This window comes from Erpetoichthys calabaricus, chromosome 6, assembly GCF_900747795.2.
Source record: "Erpetoichthys calabaricus chromosome 6, fErpCal1.3, whole genome shotgun sequence".
Lineage (NCBI taxonomy): Eukaryota > Metazoa > Chordata > Cladistia > Polypteriformes > Polypteridae > Erpetoichthys > Erpetoichthys calabaricus.
The window spans coordinates 198,645,926-198,665,850 of NC_041399.2; the positions used below are offsets into that span (position 1 = coordinate 198,645,926).

Here is a 19,925-nt window from a genome sequence, read left to right on the forward strand (position 1 = left end):
GAATACAAAATGGGAGATCTAAAAATTGAAGGTACATCTTATGAGAAGGACTAAGGAGTCGTACTGGACTCGACACTATCAACATCCAGACAGTGTTCAGAAGCCATTAAGAAGGCTAACAGAATATCAGGTTATATATATAGCACCCTGATGTGTAGAGTACAAGACCAAGGAGGTTATGCTCGAACTTTATAACACACTGGTGACTTTTAAATTAAATATAAGTAATGTCTACAAAGGGCGGCACGGTGGCACAGTGGGTAGCGCTGCTGCTTCGCAGTTAGGAGACCTGGGTTTGCTTCCCGGGTCCTCCTTGCATGAAGTTTGTATGTTCTCCCTGTGTTTGCGTGGATTTCCTCCCACAGTCCAAAGACTTGCAGGTTAGGTGTACTGGTAATCCTAAAAAATGTGTCCTGCGGTGGGTTGGCACCCTGCCCGGGTTTGTTTCCTTCCTTGCGCCCTATGTTGGCTGGGATTGGCTCCAGCAGAAGCCCTGTGACCCTGTAGTTAGGATATAGCGGGTTGGATAATGGGTGGATGGATGTCTACAAAATTTATACTTCTTTAAAATCATTATAAGACTTGACCATTAGAATCACAGACAGAGATAGTTGAATGTGTTGTAGGTCTACAATATATTTGTAGATGGGTGCAAAATGAGCTCAGACACAGTAAGCAGAGGGTGATGGTGCAAGGAACCCAATCTGAAATCGGAGATGTTAAGAGTGGTCCCTCAGGGGTCAGTGCTAGGGCTGCTGTTATTTTTAATAAATATAAATGATTTGCTAAGGAATATAAGTAACAATCTGGTAAAGTTTGCAGATGAAACCAAACAAGGACTGGCAGGTAATCTTGAATCCATTAAATCATTACAGTGGGACTTGGGCAGATTTATGGTAGATAAAAGTTAATGTAATAAATGTAAAGTATTACACATAGGAAGGAAAAATGTGAGGTTTGAATACACAACGGATGGTCGGAAAATCAAGAGTACACCTTATAAGAAGGATTTAGGAGATGTAGTGGACTATCAACTGCCAGACAGTGTTCAGAAGCCATTAAGAATGCTAACAGAATGTCAGGTGATATAGCACCTTGATGAGTGGAGTACAAGTCCAAGGAGGTTCTGCTCAAGCTTTATAACACACTGGTGAGGCCTCATCTGGAGTATTGTATAGAGTTTTGGTCTCCAGGCTACAAAAAGGACGTAGCAGTGCTAGAGAAATTCCAGAGAGGAGCAACAAGGCTGATTCCAGGGTTACAGGAGGTAAATTATGAGGAACGATTAAAAGATCTGAGCCTTTTCAGTTTAAGCAAAAAGAGATTAAGAAGAGACCTGACTGAAGTGTTTAAAATTATGAAGGGAAACAGTCCACTGAGAAACTGTGAGTTCATCAAAAACATGAGGACACAGTTGGAAACTTGTTAAGGCTAAATTTCACACAAGCATTAGGATGTTTTTTACACAGAGAACCACAGACAGATGGACTAAGTGACCAAGTAGTGTGGTAGACAGTAGAACTTTAGAGAGTTTCAGAACTCGACCTGATGTTATTTTAGAAGAATTAAGTGGATAGGACTGGTAAGTTTTGTATGGCTGAATGGCCTGTTCTTGTCTAAATCTTTCCAATGTTCTAATACAAATGAGGGATAAAAAGCATTTGCCTCTTCCCGATTCCCTCATGGAACCCTATTAAGATTTAGTCGAGTAGATTTGATGACTTGTTCAGTACCTTGTCATGAGGACGACCATCTGTGAGGAGCTCCTGAAAACTAAACCATCTGTGGCCATCTAGGCTCAGTTGGAGGTAGAAGCTGGAGACATAGCTATCAGAGGCTCCTGGTCCTTGAATTATGACACCTATACATGAAATATAGTTTTTATAGATTTTCTTAGTAAAACAACGTTGACCATTCATTTAATTATTCTGTCATTCATTTAAAAATACATAAATAATATTAATACATTTAATTTATATAGCACTTTTCTAACCTACTCAAAGCACTTTACATATACTTTACATAACCACTTTAACCACTACTACCACCACCCAGATGATGCCAGTGGCAGCCATTTTGTGCCAGTATGCTCACCACACATTTGCTATTAGATGGTGAAGGGATGAGAGGAATAGTTAGTCAATTACAGTCAGTGGATGATTAGGGGGGCAAAATAAGCAGGCCATATTGAGCATCATTTTGAAACATGCCCAGGAATCTATTTTAAAATGGCACAGTCAAGACCTTGCTTTTATGTGTCTTCCAAAGGACAGAGACCATTTTTACAATACAGTGTCCCCATCACTGCACTGGGGCAATGGGATTTGCACCCAGACCACAGGGTAAGTGACCCCTGCTGGATACACCAACACATTCCAAGCAAAAATCCAAACTTCTCCTAGGTGATCCACCATCCAAGTACTGGCCAGGCATTGGTTACCTGTTCTGAAGTGCCAGTGCTGTGGCTGCTGGACATTTACTTATTTTCTGAACCTGCATATTGCGAAGGGCGCATTAATTATGAGTTCATTTTACACACTCTGAAATTCAAAATCTAGTATTTTACAATTTGACAGCCATTCATAGAGGAAATACCACTGAAGATGTCAATGGCCTGTGTGCAATAGGAGCGTCTGTGAAATTAATTAATTCTCTGAGGGCATCAGAGTCAGAGAAAGTTTCCCAAGATCTCAACTTGGACCGAAACAGACGGGACAGTATCTAGATAAGTGGGACCCAACAGGGGGAAAGAAATAGAAAACAAGCAGCAAAGATGCAGCCCTGTAAGGCTGGACCTTCTAAAGGCCATTCAGGAACCAGAGATGTAGTTCTACTATAACTCATTTTGGATAGGAGGTTAGGGAAGCAAAGATTCACTGGCAAAAAAGTGGAGCAGTTAAGGTCTGAAAAAAAAGAGTCTGTTATTGCCTTTTCAGGGGTAAGCAAAAAAAAAAAGATTGCGCAACCAGAAGATGAAATGTCAAGTTTAGATTCTTTAGCCAAAAGTCTATCCTATCTTTGGCCAAAACTGAGGGTTTTAAAAAAAAAAAACGAAGGTAGAGGAAAAGCATTAGATTCTAACAAACCAGAAAATGCACACTAACTAGAAAAACTTTGTTATCTAATCTCAGAAACCAGAACGTATATGAAGTTTAGTCCATATGATTAGTGTAGTATGACCACTGCAACTGCTACAACAAAGCAGCACAAAAGAATGGCATCCATGAATGAGAAAAAAAAATGGCATCATGGGAATCATGGCATCAAAATAGGCCCCTAAAACCAACAGAATCACAAAAAGGTAATAGTAGGAATGAATTTAGCAGATAACAAGACCCTCATCATAAAAAGAAATATCAAAAAGGAATGAAAAGGCAGAAAAAAATCATTACAGACATAAGAGGTGAAAGGTAGAACTCTTTACTAGGGTACCTTGATAGCTGGAAAAGTGGGGAATCCACCCCGGTTTAGTGAGGGCACAGAACATCTTGGCTATCATCAAGAATGCTCATCAGTACTTTTCCTTCCTCAGTTATCTGAGGGAACCCTGGTTGCCTCCATCAGTGCTCTCCATCCTCCATAGGTGTACAGTGGAGTTAATCCTCACTGGCTACATAATATCCTGGTATGGCACCTGTTCAGCCCAGGGCTTCAGGGCACTCCTCAGACTGGTGAAGGTGGCTCTGAATTTTACTGACACAGAGTTGGCTTCTGTTCAGTACAGATATAGCATACAGTATGCTGCCTTAGAAAGGCTAAAAGTCTTCTTAACCCTTTAACCGCCAACTCCCTAAATATTCCCCACGCCAGGCGAAATCTGAACAATTTTCGTTTTTTTACTTTTTTACATTTATTCAAGCAGTATTGACCACTAAATGTTGTGCAAGTTCTAAAAATGGGCAAACACATACAACTGGAGTACCAGTTATCCATCCAAATGGTGTACCCATTGTCCAATAGTGGTAGGGCAAGGTGCACAACAATTTTCTCTGAAAGTCCAAAGTCCTTACATTCATCTGGCAACACTGCTGAAATACTACTCATAGGATCCTCTTTGCCAGTGTATACACAAAATCTATAAATGTAACCTGAATTCTCAGCTAAGCAAAACATCTTGATACCAAACCGTGCCCTTTTCAATGGTAGATACTGTCGAAACTGTAAGTGGCCCTTCCACAACAATAAACTTTCATCAACTGCAACTGACGATCCTGGCATGTAGGGCAACTGAAATGTTTCAAATAAATGGTCAATCAAAGGACGTAGCTTGAACAAGCGGTCGCGGTTTGGATCTTTCTTATCTGGCTCATTTCTATTGTCATTCAAATGAAAGAATTTCAGCAGCAAAGAGAATCGGTTACGTTTCATGATAGCTGCAAAAATATGTGTTGCATACATAGGATCTGTAGACCAGTACATCTCAATATCTGGTTTTCTGATTATTCCCATCAACATCAAAATCCCAATGAATTTTTTCATTTCGTTTTCATCAGTGTCTACCCAAGCACGAACACGGGAATGTGGAGGTAAATTGGGATTTTTCTCAATAAACTGTGCTGCATACAGATTTGTCTGATGAACAAAATATCTGATCAAATCAGGTGACACAAACAGCTCATAAAACTGCTCAGCAGTGTAATTGTTTACATCAACAGTAAAGCCACACGTTGCCTCAAACGGATGCAGAAAAGGTAGTTCACCACGGGCAGCAGCCCAGCTGAGATGCTGGGGATACACCCACTCATCGCCATCATCCGATGCGTCTTCATTCACAGTATCATGCAGCGCACGTTGCTGCTCATCACTGTCGCTAAAATCTCCTTCAGAACTGCTACAATCATGATCAGAATTGTCCAAAATCGCCTGCAAAGCCTCACTTGAAGTCAGTTTACGTTTCGCCATATTCACAGCTGTCACTTCCGAATCACGTCACATAACCGGCCAAAACAACCACAGAGTTGTCGAAATACAATGTAGTAATAATACCCACGCCAAACCGTCAGTTATACTACGCGCCAGGCATTCATATAACCATAGGCAAATGTGCCGGATAATTCCGGCAGTATAGCGTTAGCAATTAAAACAATGATGCCGGATATATCCGGCAGAGAGCGGTTAAGGGGTTAAAGACCTCAGCCATCACAAACAATTGTTTCCTTCCCTCCTCTGTTGAGGACAATCAGCACTTGCACTTGGTTTTCCTGTTATTTTGTGCATGTAATCATCCCATTTGTATATTACTTAACAAACACACCATTTTTAATAAATCTGTGGTTTCGTGGCACTATTCCAGAGGTACCCTCCAAAGCATACATTCTGAGTTGTACATACCAGTAACATTACGAGGCTGCAAGAGGTCAATCTGCAGGAAGGCTGGGTTTTCCTGAAGGTTACGGTACTGCTCCGGGTCGGGACTCCAGCCCTGTAAGTCACTATATGAGCTGATATGATTCAGGCGTCCTGCTTTGGCCGGGTTGTTTCTTTGCTGGGAAGATGCACTGAAGCTGCTGTCTGGAAGGTTCTCAACTCCAATGGGTTTAAGGCATTCATCTGTAAAAATACTCTTGATATTGTAATATTGTATTATTACAAAAGGTGGCATAGTGGAACAGTGAGTAATACTTCAGGGGCCTAGTTATAATACCAGAATGATTATCTTCTATGTGGAATTTGAAAGTACCCCCATGTATGCGTAAGTTCTCTTCAGGTACTCTAGGTTTTCCCCTATATCCCAACCTGTGTTGCATAAGGTTGAATGGGGACTCCATATCGTCGAAATATGGGTGCGAGTGAGCCATCTGATACACTAATGGCTCTGGCAAATGGTGACATGACGCGTGTTGACTAGCACATGGAAGTATAGTGATACCCTGCTGTATCGAGGCTCAGCTATCACACCCCCTCTATATCTCGGAAAAATTCAATAAGTACATCCTACCTGTAGTGTACTTTGCAGCCAATTCATAACAAAGCACACGGTTTTCAGCAGTCACTACGGTAGACAAAAAGTTTCGCGTTACAGTACCAGTACCAGTTCCAAATCATGTCCAATCAACTGAATTTACCACAGGTGGACTCCAATTAAGCTTCAGAAACATCTCAAGGATGATCAGGGGAAACAGGATGCACCCGAGCTCAATTTGAAGCTTCATGGCAAAGGCTGTGAATACTTATGTACATGGGATTTCTCAGTTTTTTTTTTTAATAAATTTGCAAAAACCTCAAGTGAACTTTTTCACGTTGTCATTATGGGGTGTTGTGTGCAGAATTCTGAGGAAAAAAATGAATTTAATCCATTTTGGAATAAGGCTGTAACATAACAAAATGATGCGCTGTGAATACTTTCCAGATGCACTGTATTTATCTAAAGTACAAAAGATACACAGATCAGCCACAAGATTAAAACCACCTGACTAATATTGTGTAGGGACCCCTTATGACACCAAAGCAGCTCTGACCTGCTGTAGGCACGGTCTACACAAGACAGCTGAAGGTGTCCTGTGGTATCTGGCACCAAGACATTAGCACCAAATACTTTAAGCCGTGTAAATTGTGCAGTGGGGCCTTCATGGATTGGGCACGCACCACAGATGCTGAACTGGATTGAAATCTGGAGAATTTGGAGGTCATGTCAACACTTTAAACTCTTTGTCATGCCCCTAAAGCCATTCCTGAACAATTTTTGCAATGTGACTGGGTACATTATCCTGCTGAAAGAGGCTGACATCAGGAAATACTGTTGCCATTAACTGTTGTACATGGTCTGCAACAATCTTTAAGTAGGAGGTATGAGTCAAAGTAACATCCGAATGAATGCCAGGACTCAAAGTTTCCCAGGAAAACATTGCCCAAAGCATCACTCTGCCTTGGCTGGCTTGCCTTTTTCCCATAGTGCAACCTGCTGCTATCTCTTCCCCCAGTAAATGATGTAAGAATAATAATAATAATAATAATAATTCTTTGCATTTATATAGCGCTTTTTTCACTACTCAAAGCGCTCAGCAATTGCAGGTTAGGGTCTTGCTGAAGGGCCCAACAGAGCAGAGTCCTTATTGTCATTTACGGGATTCGAACTGGCAATCGGAAGATCCCTAGCCTCAGAGCCACCGCTCCGCCCTGGCATGCACCTGGCTGTCTACATAATCTGAAAAAAAAATGTGATTCATCAAACTAGGCCACCTTCTTCCATTGGCCCATGGTCTAGTTCTGATGATCACATCCCCATTGTAGGTGCTTTTGACGGTGGACAGGGGTCAGCATGGGCACTCTGACCAGTCTGCAGCTGTGCAGTCCCATACACAGCAAGATGCCATGTACTGTGTATTCTTACACCATTCTGTCACGGCCAACATTAGGTGCTACAGTAGTTCTTCCATGGTATTGGACCAGATGGACTAGTCTTCATTCCCTTGATAGTCCATGACCCTGTCACTGGTTAACTGGTTGTCCTTCCTTGGAGCACTTTTAGTAGATACTAACCACTGCATACTAAAAATGGGACCTGTCATTTTGGAGATGCTCTAATCCAGTCATTTAGCCATCAGAATTTGGCCCTTGCCAGAGTCACTCAGATCATTATGCTTGCCCATTTCTCCAGCTTCCAACACATCACCTTTAAGAACTGACTGTTCACTTGCTGCCTAACATATCCGACTCCTTGACAGGTGCCATTGTTACCAGATAATCACTTCACCTGTCAATGGTTTTAATGTTGGGGCTGACTGGTGTATTTCATCTATCTGTTGTACACTGTATAGCACTTTCCTTATCTATCTGTTTATGCACGCTGTATATGGTTGATGGAAATTCTATCTGACGATATGAAGTAGGTAAGACTATGGATTTATAAAAATCATGTACATGCACAGAAACAAATAATGCTTCTTACTAGAAGCTTTGCTGATTTCTATGAACTGTGAGGTTCTAATAAAGTCGTTTATCAATTTCCTTTAACACACACTAACAATGAAGCCCATAAACTAAAAAAGTTTGCAAGGTGACCTGTCAACAAGTCACATGCCTACATGAATAAACTGACTTTTCACCTTTTAGGACTTACCTCCAGGGCTCACTGGATACATTGGAACAAGGGGCTCACTTTGGTTCACAGTTACCTGGCTGGAAGTGGTGACAAATGGGCTTGGAGGAGTTGGACTGGCTAACCATGTGGCATTGGTTCCTGAAAGCAGAGGAATAAGAAACATTTAAAAATGTGAGCCTTTACAGTTTCTGTCACCTTCTAATGTAGACAGTCACCAGCAGTTAAATGTTCCTGGCCTCAGGTGGTCTTATTTAACACACCCCACCTGCCCGCTAACCCACATATAGTCATATGAAAAGGTTTGGGAACCCCTCTTAATTCTTTGGATTTCTGTTTATCATTGGCTGAGCTTTCAAAGTAGCAATTTCCTTTTAATATATGACATGCCTTATGGATACAGTAGTATTTCAGCAGTGACATTAAGTTTATAGGATTAACAGAAAATATGCAATATGCATCATAACAAAATTAGACCAGTGTATAAATTTGGGCACCACAACAGAGATATGACATCAATACTTAGTTGAGTCTCCTTTTTCAAATCTAACAGCCTCTAGATGCTGTCCTCCTATAGCTTTTGATGAGTGTCTGGATTCTGGATGGAGGTATTTTTAACCATTATTCCATTAGAAATCTCTCCAGTTCAGTTCAATGTGATGGCTGCCAAGCATGGACAGCCTGCTTCAAATCATCCCATAGATTTTCGATGATATTCAAGTCAGAGGACTGTGACGGCCATTCCAGAACATTGTACTTCTCCCTCTCACGAATGCCTTTGTAGATTTCCAACTGTGTTTTGGGTCATTATCTTGTTGGAATATCCAACCCCTGCATAACTTCAACTTTGTGACTGATGCTTGAACATTATTCTGAAGAATTTGTTGACATTGGGTTGAATTCATTCAACCCTCGACTTTAACAAGGGCCCCAGTCCCTGAACTAGCCACACAGCCCCACAGCATGATGGAACCTCCACCAAATTTGACAGTAGGTAGCAGGTGTTTTTCTTGGAATGTGGTGTTCTTCTTCTGCCATGCAAAGCACTTTTTGTTATGACCAAATCACTCCATTTTTGTCTCATCAGTCCAAAGCACTTTGTTCCACAATGAATCTGGCTTGTCTCAATGAGCATTTGCATACAACAAGCAACTCTGTTTGTGGTGTGAGTGCAGAAAGGGCTTCTTTCTCATCACCCTGCCATACAGATGTTCTTTGTGCAAATTGTTCTGAATTGTAGAACGATGTACAGATACACCATCTGCAGCAAGATGTTCTTGCAGGTCTTTGGAGGTGATCTGTGGGTTGTCTGTAACCATTCTCACAATCCTGTGCATATGCTGCTCCTGTATTTTCCTTGGCCTGCCAGACCTGCTGGGTTTAACAGCAACTGTGCCTGTGGCCTTCCATTTCCTGATTCCATTCCTTACAGTTGAAACTGACAGTTTAAACCTCTGAGGTGGCTTTTTGTAGCCTTCCTCTAAACCATGAGACTGAACAATCTTTGTTTTCAGATCTTTGGAGAGTTGCTTTGAGGATCCCATGCTGTCACTCTTCAGAGGAGAGTCAAAGGGAAGCACAACTTGTAATTGCCCACCTTAAATACCTTTTCTCATGATTGGACACACCTCTCACATACACACAGAGAGGTGTGTGACGTGACTTTCAGATTGCCATTTAATCAACAGTGACCTATTTGTAATCTGTTTATAACCACATCATCCCTTCTGCTGTTATGCACCTAAAATCTGGAATAGCCTGCCAATAGGAATTCGCCAGGCTAATACAGTGGAGCACTTTAAAAACTGCTGAAAACACATTACTTTAACATGGCTTTCTCATAACTTCACTGTAATTTAATCCTCTAATACTCTATATATTCAGTTCATTATCGTAACTATTCATGGTGGCTCTAGAATATGTACTAACCCCTACTCTCTCTTCTGTTTCTATTTCTGGTTTCTTTGTGGTGGCGGCTTGCACCACCACCATCTACTCAAAGCACTGTGATGTTCCAACAATGATGGATTAAAAGCCAGAAGTCTGCATGACCATCATCATCAAGTCCCTCCGTGAGAACCCTAAATACACAGAGGACTATTTCATTTATGTTAGGTAGAATGCCCAGAGGGGACTGGGTGGTCTCGTGGCCTCGGTACCCCTGCAGATTTTATTTTTTTCTCCAGCCGTCTGGAGGTTTTTTTTTTTTTGTTTTTTCTGTCCTCCCTGGCCATCGGACCTTACTCTTATTCCATATTAATTAATATGTTCTTATTTTAATTGTTACTTTGTCTTTTATTTTTCTTTTCTTCATTATGTAAAGCACTTTGAGCTACTTTTTTTGTATGAAAATGTGCTATAGAGATAAATGTTGTTGTTCTGCACTTCTCTGTAATGACAGGCCCATAAACGGAATTCTGAATCTGGAATTTGATGTCTAGCTGTATTTCCCAATTCCCACTTTTTTCCCATAATTTCCCAATTTTATTTTGGTTACACTCAATATGCTTTAATCAAGAATTAGTGTCTAATTCTATAATGGCTCGTTTTACCTCTGTCTTCACAGTAACAGCAGGTTTCTCCACTTCCAGGGACCAGAGTGTGACCCTGAAATTATGAAAAAAGAATTGTTATGACTAAATTTCTATTGAACATAAAGAAGACCTTTGTGTTGTAGAAGATTTAAATATGTGTCTCCTTCCCGATGCTAATAGTAGTGATTTCAACGTCCTACAAACAGCCCTCTTTGGTTATTTATGATCAGGTTTATTTCAATTACCGGTCATCCATTTATTTTCTCAACTCCAGGTTTACAAGAAGCTATAGTCGGTACCAGCAGCTTTATTCACAAGGGAGAAACCAACCCTGGAAACCTCCATGAATGTGTGCCCACTGTGCCAGTTTAGTCAGTAATCAACCTGACAATAGGACACCAAACTATGGAGTGAAACTCAAGCACCACAGCCAAGTGGCACCAGCGCAGTGCCAGTTTATAACAACGGAAGCCCAGGCATTTCCAGAGACTTCCTCGGGGTTACACTGACATTTGAGGGCAGGGATTGAAGCAGAAAGTTCTGCGGTTGAAATTTCAAAGCCTTAGTCACTATGTCACCACACTGTTTACCAACACGTGACCTCAAGTGTTATGACTGAGATACAAAAAGGAGAAACTGAAACCTTATTATCAATTCAGAACAACCAGAAGAGATTTATCATATATACTCGCATTTAAGTTCTCCCTAGTATAAGTCAGGGCTTGATTTTACTGTATAATTTATAGTATTTTATAATGTCGGTGGTATAAATCGAATGCGGAAAACTAACGCTATTGGTCCAAGAGATTACGATATGCTAACACCGACTTGAGACAGTAACTACGGAGCACATAGCTTTTTTCTTCTATGTATTGTGCCTACGTGACCACACGGTAAGACCCGAACTATTCTGAGGTGACGTTTGCACTGATTTGTGTTTTTTGTATCTCTTCCTCTCATACACCTTTATTGTGAGAGCATCCCTTATCTACGATGGAGCGTTCGATCAGAAGAAAATATGAATCTGGTTTTAAATTAAAAGTCAAAGTGGTGAAAGAAATTGGTAACTGTACTGCGCAACAAAATTCAATGTGTCTGAGAAACTGGTGTGAGATTGGAGGAGGCAAGAAAATGTAAAAAAAATAAATAAATGTGTCAAATGTTTGAACGGGCGTATAAGTCGGGATCTGATTTTATGATCGATGTTTCGGGTTTCAGTACCTGACTTATACGCGAGTACATAATGTACATTTTATTTTAAATATTCACCTGAACCAACTGTGGAAAAGATATTACAAAATGTGAACATAAACAGTGCATCCACATTCACAGAAGTCCTTGAAGGCGTCTTACCTCTGCACAGCCTGTGGCAGTATAAGGGCAGTAGTCGGAGCACTGCACGGTCAGGTTGGGCAGGCATTGGCATACTTGGCAGTTTTTGAATTTCCATCGTTCTCCAATGGCATGCCTCTCTCCATGGAATTCACAATCCTCACATGGTTCTGTTTCACATCTGGGAAAAAAACAAAATAAAGTAGGCAATGTATTTCTAATGACACTGCAAACGTGCTCCTCGACTTGCTGTAATGTACACTGTGGATTCAGAAAGTGTTCAGACCCCTCCACTTTCTGTACACTTCAATGTGTTGTTTCATTTTAAAGAGATACATTTGTCATTTGTGCCTATTAATCTACACTCATTAACCCAAAATAACAAAGTAAAAACATGTTTCAGAAAGAGTTACAAACATATTAAAAATCAAAACTGAAATCTCTCATTCATAGTAGTATTCAGACACCATTAGCTATGTCTGATGCTCAGGGTCATCCTGTTTGCTTTAATTCTCCTTGCGATGTGTCCAGAACTTGAGTGGAGTCCACCTGACATCATTTAGAAAGGCTCACAATTCTGTATAAATATCTGGTCATAAAAATCTTGTCTCTATTTAAACCATGTGTGGCATGAGCCCCGCCCGGGACGCCCAGGAAGACAGGAGGAGGGCTCATTCCTCCTCCAGACCTCGAGGGGGCGACCGCCCTTGGGACCGCGGGTACAGAGCTGGGAAGCTCGACCATGTAGAGGCCTGTGGTCACCACCAGGGAGACCCCAATACCTGGAGGACCCTGGACCGCAGCACTTCCGCCACACCAGGAAGTGCTGGGGGGAAGAGGAACAGGGACACCCGGAGTGCTTCCGGGGAGACAGCCGGCACTTCCGCCACACTGGGGCATGTCGGTGGGAAATTGCCGGGAACACACCTGGAGCACATCCAGGTGCTTATTTAAAGGGGCCGCCTCCCTTCAGAGAGGGACTCGAGTCGGGTGGAAGAAGGACAAGGTTTCTGGAGGAGAGAAGGAGGCGGTCTGAAGAGCTAGAGACAGAGAGAAGGCATTGTGATAAGGCCTGGACTGTGGGGTATTGGGGCTTGTGTGAGTAGTGATGGATTGTATAATGGAGACCCTAAATAAACGTGTGTGGGGTAATTTAAACGTGTCTGCCTGTCTGTGTCCGGGTCATATTCCACACATGTTATAATGTGTTAAATTATAGCATCAGTTTAACTTATCCACTCCTTTCTCTCTTGCTGTGTTCTGAAGTTGCCCATAAGCACTGTGACTTTAAGACCCTCTCACAGTGTCCATGGTTGTTGAAATGAGCTTCTACAGAAACGTCCCTACTGCCATGTTTAATGTGGAAATTGTGTAAATGTATTCTTTGGCGGAGTGTTTGTCCAGTTTGTCCCACAAAGAGTGCAATGTTGGGACATTTCATACAAAGAATTAGGTAGAGCACATTAGATTATCTGCAGGAAAATGACCCCTTTATGCGGTGTTCTTGTCGGTATAACTACACGATTTGTATTATAAATGTGAGCCCATGTTTTACATCTTTTCTGTAGGCAGGGAAATGTACAGTAAGTACCGTTATCTGTTGTTTCACTCAGGGAGCTTCAGACAATTGTTGGACAGTTATCAATCTTGACTATACATTGTTCTTCTCTCTTTCTAAATTAATCTTAGCCTGAAGAGCTCTATTAATTTTCTACATTTAACTTGACCCACTAAATGTTTTCCAGTGCTTTATCTGTCCTAGTGTCTATATCCGGGGTCTCCAACATGTCACTCGAGAGCTACCAGTAGCTCACAGCCCCTTTCCAAGTAGCTCACCAAAGGGCTAATGAATCCTACATAAATTTGAAAACTTGATTAGTCAAATTAGGGGTGGGCGATCTTTCCAAAAAATCATATCACGATCCTTTTAACACAAAATCACAATCCACAATCTGAATTGCAGTCTATCTTTTCAAAGTGGCAGACACTTAAGAGAATATCTGGACTCAAACTCATCAAGACCTAAGTAACATCCATCCATCCATCCATCCATTTTCCAACCCGCTGAATCCGAACACAGGGTCACGGGGATCTGCTGGAGCCAATCCCAGCCAACACAGGGCACAAGGCAGGAACCATTCCTGGGCAGGGTGCCAACCCACCGCAGGACCTAAGTAACACTTTATTTTAAATATCAAACAAAGTTGAATTCAATTGTTCTCTCGTTCGCTAGCTAAGCAGAGTTAAGGAACACACCCTGAAGATGGCGTATGAGTGAGGAAGGCCCTTCCCCTCGGCCCGCTGCGTCTCTCTCGGATTCGCGCAAAGAAATCGGTACTGCAAGCGAACTGTGATACATAGTGAAATGAGAGAAGTCGCAAAATCAACCAGAATGTTCAAGAAATTACAGAAAAAAACCTGATCTAAATCTGTTAAGTAGTTCTCTTGTGAAAAGCAGACAGACAGACAGACAGACAGACAGACATTGGATTTTATATTTTACTAGTCATTTAGCCCGTTACAATAACGGGCACTAGAACAGTAGTGCATACACATTAGTAGGAACAGTCTGTATTAAATGGCAAGGGACTTTGACCTCATTCTTTTTGTTGATCGTATTTTTCTTTCTTTCAGCCTTTCTTTTGTTGATGTTTACTTGCTGAGCTGACCGTTCTTCGTGGGCTGCCGCCGTTTATTGTGTGTCTTTAATTTTCTGTGACAGTAATACTGTCTTGTACGGCTCTATTCAATAAGGGCGCGCACAAAAAGGCGAGCTTCAAAAGGGCGACCTCAATTGAGCGCGGCGAATAAAGGCGTTCGTAGATAATTTAGTTCAAATGGCTCTGGAATATGTGAAGAGCAACAAAGGTGCAGATCTTTATTTACGCGCGCCTTTATTCGCTGCGCCCAATTGAGGCTTGCCTTTTTGTGCGCGCCCTTAGTGAAGGATACCGTCTTGTACGTCCGCTGGCTTGTACATCCGTAATATACCTTTCATTTTCTCTGGCAGTAATACAGGCGTGCGCGTCGGTAATATGCCTTTAATCTCCTCTGACCGTAATACTGGCTTGTATGTGGCTGTAATATGCGTCACTGTACTGTGTACCTTTAATTTCCTCTCGCAGTAATACTGGTTTGTATTTCCGTAAAACGCCTCTAACTTTCTCTGACAGTAATATCACGCATCGCACCGTGCCCCGTGCATGCGCACTTCATCAGAAGACACCCACACACGGACACCTGGACGCACATAAGGATTTTATATATATAGATATATTAGTAAACCTTCAAAATAATATGCAGTTAAAGTCTTGACAGCATTCTCAACATTTCTGGAGCTTAGTAGAGCCAGATAACTATAAGAATCTTCACCAAGCAGCTCTGAAAATGTCTGATTTGTTTGGGTCTCCATACCTCTGTGAGTCTGACGTGAATGTCATGAAATCAAAGTTCAGAACAAGACTGAGAGACGAACATTTAAATGACTCCATAAGAGTGAACCTCAGTGGCTCCACTCCACCAGACACCTGCCTCTCTTGTTGACTCCATGCAGTGCCAGTCATCTGACCAACTAATAAAACACATCACCCATGTAACTGGACCTGTGAATAAGGTGACACAGTGACATGTGACAAAATGACAAATGGATAAGTCATATCTGTGGATTTGGAATTGCATTGTTTGGCTCTGACAGCATTCATGTTTTAATTCAATAATATGAGATACACTAGAAAATGTACGCAGACAATAAAAATGCACTTGCAGGTGAACTAAATATTTTTTGGGATGTTTTAATGTAAAATGTCAGTTGTGGACACCAACATTTTGTGAATGTTCAGGCAAAACAAGCGTATTCAGTTTGTATGGGTTGAAATAAGCTATGAGAATAAACATTAGAAAACATGAGGAGCTCTCGGCCATTTTCATTTTGTAAAAGTAGCTCTCAGGAGAAGAAATGTTGGAGACCCCTGGTCTATATAGACACAGGTAATTCCAGTTTCTATATTACATCTTGCCTTAAGAAGGGGCCTGAGTTGCCTCAAAAGCCTGCATATTGTAGCATTTTTAGTTAGCCAATAAAAGGTGTCATTTTGCTTGACTTCAAATTTTACCTTTTAAAATTATATCAAAACACAACAAAGTGTGCAGAAAGTGAAAGAGTCTCAACACTTTCTGAATCCACTGTATGTCTTAAAAACATAGATGTAAAACTTATGATTGTTTATTCAAATTGTATCTTATTTTAGATGGTGTCACACACATATACGCATGGGAGACCATTGAATGGTTTGAATAACTGCGTTTCTCTGCCAGACCAACGATTGATGCCGTACTCTGAATCTTTCTCCTTTTTTTCCCTCTGCTGACCAACAGAAGACTCCACCCTCTCAGAGACATCACTTCCACTTCTGGTCCTATCAATCTGCCTCTTAAAGATGTCACTTCCACTTCCGTCCCACCTCTTCCTGTTACCCGACTCTACAATGGCCATGTTTTTCATTTTGTACTTCAGCTCTATTTTGGGCTCACGTCTGTAAAGACCTCTTGCATTTAATTGCTTTAATTTCAACCTAACTGCCAAGTATAAGGGGTGGATACCCCCAACCTTCTTGCTGTGTTTGTCCTTCTTGTTTTATAATGGATATAAAATGGAATGGGCCTAGAAACAGAAAGTAGTCAGAACAATTCCTTTTCTACCATCTCTCATTGAGTACTGAAGAGCACATACTGCGTGTTTATTTATGAGTAGAACTCCCCTAATGGCTGTCTGTGTGTCATTACTGTCAAACAATGTTTTTAGCAAAAATGCATTTCTATGATTCAGAATGTTTACTTGTATTCGCTTGTATTCGAATACAAGCGGCTGAAATGAATTTTCTCCACAGGGTGTCTGGGCTCTCCCTTAAAGATAGGGTGAGAAGCTCAGTCATCTGGGAGGGGCTCAGAGTAGAGCCGCTGCTCCTCCGCATCGAGAGGAGTCAGATGAGGTGGCTCGGGCATCTGATCAGGATGCCTCCTGGACGCCTCCCTGGTGAAGTGTTCCAGGCACGTCCAACCGGGAGGAGGCCCCGGGGAAGACCCAGGACACGCTGGAGGGACTATGTCTCTCGGCTGGCCTGGGAACGCCTTGGGATTCTCCCAGAAGAGCTAGAAGATGTGGCTGAGGAGAGGGAATTCTGGGCATCTCTGGTCAAGCTGCTGCCCCCGCGACCCAACCTCGGATAAGCGGAAGAGGATGGATGGATGGATGGAGAATGTTTACTGTGATCATGCATAACATTAACAGAATTTACTTAAGTTGCCATCAAAGATTTTGCCTGTCAGGCCCTCATGGGTACTTACCTTTGTGCTTTGCGATAGATTCCTCGGCACTGCCTGCCTCCTCCATGTTTACTAGGGTTGTTAGGGCTGCGGAAGGACCACTGGACACTCTGAACACCACAGGGCCCCAGACATTCACCCCACGGCGACCATGAAGACCAACCACAGTTAACTAAAGAAGAAAAGACCATTTAGAATGCTGGGAAGCGATAGACTGACAGTACCTGTCAGCCTCATAAGGTTCTCAGTTCTTGGGCGTGAGTGTGCAAAATGTCAAATTCACGTGCAACACACTCCTCTGTTACCATCCAAAGCCGCAGTCAAAAGTACATAGGTTTAGCTTTACTGCAGTTTAAATTTCTAAACTCCAGGGGTCTGATTTATAAAACTTTGCATGGATTTGATAAAGAACATATGCGCATGCCAAAAAAATATCTGATTTATAAAACCTGGCAATTCACCTTTATAAATCACAATCATCATGTAAATGTGTGTGCGTGAACTCGCCTCGATGCTAATCAACTTCATACATAGGCAATCAGGATGCTGCGGATTGGCTGGTAGAGCAGCCTCCCAGCTGAAGAATCGAGACCCCGCCCCCTTCAATCAAGAGTATCTGGCTGTGTGCCATCAGCTGAGAGTGCCAGATCATGTGCAGCATTAAGGCACATCTCCTCTGTGTTCTGGGGCTTGAAGAAAGGAAAAAGGTGCCAGTGTCTGAGCAGGTACCCACTATCACCTGGCACATGTAAATAACATGATTGCTGTTATTGAAATGAAATCTACTATGGCATCTGCACTGCAAGCTATACTTTTCACTGCACTATAAACAAATATATAACACTCTTCCACAATATATTTTTTTCCAGCATTCAATTACTGACTTGTTTCAGACACAAACCTGTACACTCAGGGTTATGTTGGCACTCTTCTAGCCTCCCATGCTGGCAGGTACAAATCTGGCACTTAATTTTAACCTGTTGTCCTGCGAAAAACTGTACCCCGTCCACTTCACAAGGGCAGTCTTCTGGATAAACGCAATTTTGATTATAATCCATCAGTTGGCCTTCAGGGCACCAGCAACCTTCACATAAAAAATAAATCCAGACATAAGGTCAATGATTATGAACATGAAATATTTCTCAATCATCTGGCTTCAAATGGCAAGTCAGAGGACTAATCACGCAATGCAATGCCAAAATCACAAGCTCGTCCTTTGAAGGCAGCCAGTAATTCATGAACATTATGGCATCTCTCTTGCTTTCTTTATCCTTAGCTGGCTAAGTTTTGGATTTGAGGGCAGTATGCAGCTGTAGGTACTTTTGGCAGGCGGACTTCTCAAATCACTTTCTTTCAAGAAGAGCGATCACGCACTATTTATTTTGCATCTGCTAGGCCGAGTCTACAGTTGTGTAGGTCATCCTCTATTTCAGTGTCCCTTCAATCTTTATTTCTCGCAGCCATTTTACAGTTAGGTCCATAATTATTTGGACAGAGACAACTTTTTTCTAATTTTGGTTCTGTACATTACCACAATGAATTTTAAATGAAACAACTCAGATGCAGTTGAAGTGCAGACTTTCAGCTTTAATTCAGTGGGGTGAACAAAACGATTGCATAAAAATGTGAGGCAACTAAAGCATTTTTTAACACAATCCCTTCATTTCAGGGGCTCAAAAGTAATTGGACAAATTAAATAACTGGAAATATAATGTTCATTTCTAATACTTGGTTGAAAACCCTTTGCTGGCAATGACAGCCTGAAGTCTTGAACTCCTGGACATCACCAGATGTTGAGTTTTCTCCTTTTTAATGCTCTGCCAGGCCTTTACTGTAGCGGCTTTCTGTCGCTGTTTGTTTGTGGGCCTTTCTGTCTGAAGTTTAGTCTTCAACAAGTGAAATGCCTGCTCAATTGGGTTAAGATCAGGTGACTGACTTGGCCATTCAATAATTTTCCACTTCTTTGCTTTAATAATCTCCTGGGTTGCTTTGACTGTATGTTTTGGGTCATTGTCCATCTGTATCATGAAACGCCACCCAATCAATTTGACTGCATTTAGCTGGATTTGAGCAGACAGTATGTCTCTGAACACCTCAGAATTCATTCGGCTGCTTCTGTCCTGTGTCACATCATCAATAAACACTAGAGTCCCAGTGCCACTGGCAGCCATGCACGTCCAAGCCTTATTCACACTGCCTCCACCGTGTTTTACAGATGATGTGGTATGCTTTGGATAATTAGCTGTCCCACACCTTCTCCATACTTTTTTCTTCCCATCATTCTGGTAGAGGTTGATCTTGGTTTCATCTGTCCAAAGAATGTTTTTCCAGAACTGTGCTGGCTTTTTTAGATGTTCTTTAGCAAAGTCCAATCTAGCCTTTCTATTATTGAGGCTTATGAGTGTCTTGCACCTTGCAGTGCACCCTCTGTATTTACTTTCATGCAGTCTTCTCTTTATGGTAGACTTGGATATCGATACGCCTACCCCCTGGAGAGTGTTGTTCACTTGGTTGGCTGTTGTGAAGGGGTTTCTCTTCACCATGGAAATGATTCTGCGATCATCCACCACTGTTGTCTTCCGTGGACGTCCAGTTCTTTTTGCGTTGCTGAGTTCACCAGTGCTTGCTTTCTTTCTCAGCATGTACCAAACTGTAGATTTTGCCACTCGTAATATTGTAGCAATTTCTTGGATGGGTTT

At 41.8% G+C, this 19,925-nt stretch overlaps 1 protein-coding gene across 1 annotated transcript in view; it reads right to left on the bottom strand.

Annotated features, from left to right (window-relative positions):
- The window catches only part of sspo (SCO-spondin), a 417,885-nt gene that overhangs the window by 263,214 nt on the left and 134,746 nt on the right, over positions 1–19,925 (bottom strand). Inside the window, exons 36-42 of the mRNA XM_051928802.1 lie at positions 18,128–18,310; positions 17,248–17,398; positions 11,926–12,085; positions 10,591–10,645; positions 8,060–8,179; positions 5,332–5,550; positions 1,734–1,861 (exon numbers count right to left, since the gene is read on the bottom strand). Of these exons, the coding sequence (XP_051784762.1) occupies positions 1,734–1,861; positions 5,332–5,550; positions 8,060–8,179; positions 10,591–10,645; positions 11,926–12,085; positions 17,248–17,398; positions 18,128–18,310 (1,016 nt within the window). The remainder of the gene's footprint in view (positions 1–1,733; positions 1,862–5,331; positions 5,551–8,059; positions 8,180–10,590; positions 10,646–11,925; positions 12,086–17,247; positions 17,399–18,127; positions 18,311–19,925) is intronic.